Source organism: Borostomias antarcticus, assembly GCF_949987555.1.
Source record: "Borostomias antarcticus genome assembly, chromosome: 7".
NCBI classification, from domain to species: domain Eukaryota; kingdom Metazoa; phylum Chordata; class Actinopteri; order Stomiiformes; family Stomiidae; genus Borostomias; species Borostomias antarcticus.
In genome coordinates, this window is record NC_140240.1 from 29,647,728 (window position 1) to 29,650,227 (window position 2,500).

At 49.9% G+C, this 2,500-nt stretch overlaps 1 protein-coding gene across 1 annotated transcript in view; it reads left to right on the forward strand.

Annotated features, from left to right (window-relative positions):
* best2 (bestrophin 2) overlaps positions 1-13 on the forward strand; it is a gene marked incomplete at both ends in the record, with an annotated part of 5,290 nt that extends 5,277 nt beyond the window's left edge. Inside the window, one exon of the mRNA XM_084441469.1 lies at positions 1-13. This exon is cut by the window's left edge and continues 196 nt beyond it. Within this exon, the coding sequence (XP_084297595.1) occupies positions 1-13 (13 nt within the window).
* Positions 14-2,500: the final 2,487 nt, after the last annotated feature.

The following is a 2,500-nucleotide window of genomic DNA, read 5'->3' on the forward strand; positions in this document are numbered from 1 at the left end:
CACCGGATCCTAGGCCGCGATCGGACGAGGCGCTCAGCCCTCAGCTTGAACTGAAGTCGCATGGTTTGAGACTGTGTGAAGGTGTGTGTGTGAAGGTGTGATGGACAAAGATGGACGAATGTCTCAGTCACTGTATTTACTCTGCTCACTCAAATGCTCTGTGAATGGATGCGTTTCGATTTAATAATCCTAAATCTTGACTTTTAAATTTTGATAGAATTCAAAATAAGACCAAAAGAAATGTAATCAAAGATGAAATTATTCTGACGAAAATTTAATAAATCAAGGACAATGGATTTGTGTGAATGTTATTGAACGAATAAAGACAGTTCCTGCTTTGACCAGCAGAGAGCGCTAACTACAAATGAATAAAATAGAATATAGAATAGAAAGTTTATTTAGCCATGTGTAACAAGTACGGGTACAGGAACAAGTGCATTGGGATTCTTGTAATCGCGTGTCCTTACAGTATCTTATCAGCGCTAATCAGTTCCTCATTCCAGTCCTCGGCTAGAGGCACCAGCATCTTCCTCTCTCCATGTCCCATCCTCCTCTCCTGGCTCCAAAGAGCGGGTCGTCCTCAGGTGTCTCTCCCCGGTCTCGGGTGCTCCTACCTGGGCAGGATCCTGGGGGCGAGTCCCAGGCTTCTCCGGGCCTGGGTGGACAGCCTCTGCCGGGCCAGGAAGGACTGGGCCTGGCCCGCGGGTCTGGGGCCCTCAGACAGGCTCTGCTGCTGGAGAGTCAGACACTAGCAGCGGTACAAACACCCGTGTCAAAATACCACATTTCCCGTACACTGCTGTTTTACTAGGCTATGTGTCATAGGGCCAATTTGAGGGCATTTGTGAGTGGGTCGTCACATTTCTGGGCTGTTGTAAAGTTAATTTATTGCAATTTAAAAGAAGTTCCCCTCACACCCACTTGGTTGTTAGAAAACACACTCAGCCTGGTAACTGTTAAGTAGGCCTAGGTGGTTTGAGTGATACGATAGCTTGTAGATCTACCATGGTCCAAGGTGGCGGTCAAGAACAAGTGTGCATCTATGTTTTATCTCGGCTAAAGCAGCCGCGGCCCACTCACCATGCTGTCCCACGCTGAGATCAACAGCTTCCCCTCTTGGTCTCGTCTTGACCTCAGTCTCTCACACGAGTCCTGTCACATCAAAAGTTAGGTAGGTATGACTGAACGGGCACAAACACGATTTCACTCGGTGGAATTCGCATTGGATTTGGGTGCTTTGTCCCGTTGACTTTCACACGAGCGACCGCGATGGTTTTGATGACGGACGGACGGACAGACGGCGCGCGACGGGGACGCCAAAAACGCACGCTCACCTCTTGGACGGACGCCACAGTGACGTCGCACGGATTGATCCCTTCCTGAGGCGTCGTCATTGTCATCCGCCGGCGTGGTACACGGACCGAAGGTGCAATATGAGCGGTCCTGATGAGAGTGATCGCACCACGCGGTCTAAAGCCCCACAAGCAGCTCCCTGCTATCAGCAGCGGGACCCCTGGGTGTCCTCCTACACGGGAGGCCCTGGATTAGTATTCAAAGGGCAGAACAATGGAGAGGTAGGCTTTACCGCCCTCTCTCTCTCTCTCTCTCTCCCTCTCGCTCTCTCTCTCTCTCTCTCTCTCTCTCTCTCTCTCTCTCTCACACACACACACACGCACGCACGCACGCACACACACACACACACACACACACACACACACACACACACACACACACACACACACACACACACTATGGTCAGTGGGGCTGTCGTGCTGACCGGAGCACATTCAAGGCTGGACTGCTGGCATTGACAGGCATTACAGAGTGGGATTTGTTGGTTAGCACCGGACAACAACCAGGTTACAGGGTCAATAGCAGCCCACAGGGCTGTGTGTGTGTGTGTGTGTGTGTGTGTGTGTGTGTGTGTGTGTGTGTGTGTGCGTGCGTGCGTGTATGTGTGAGAGAGAGAGTACGTTAATGTAAAGATTCTCACAGAAGTTCATTCGTGTCTCAGTGAAAAACACCAAAAGGTTAACTTTTAAGAAAAGTATGAGGAGATTGTCCTAACTCAAATTGGAGTTCTATATTTGAGAGGGCTGGGTACAGTAGAGGCCCCCCCTCTGCCTCTGATGATGAAGAGTGAGGGGTGAGGGGGGGGGGGGTTGGTTGGCACCTAAGTACCTTCAGCTGGTTCCATTCTTCATGTTGCAGCATTATTAAGTGTGGTTAGGGGTTTTTGTCAGTAGTCTGCGTGCGTGCGTGCGTGTGTGTGTGTGTGTGTGTGTGTGTGTGTGTGTAGGAGAGTTTCATAGAATTCTGTGGAGATGAAAGTCATATGGGTAGGGCTTCTCTGGAATACTACCGTCTGTTGAGGTCACCAGTCCTGTTTCCTGACAAAGGGGCAAACTTAAAATTAATGGCTATAGGTGTGTGTGTGTGTGTGTGTGTGTGTGTGTGTGTGTTTGCCTGTCAACTAATACTGTACATACCTCAATGCATC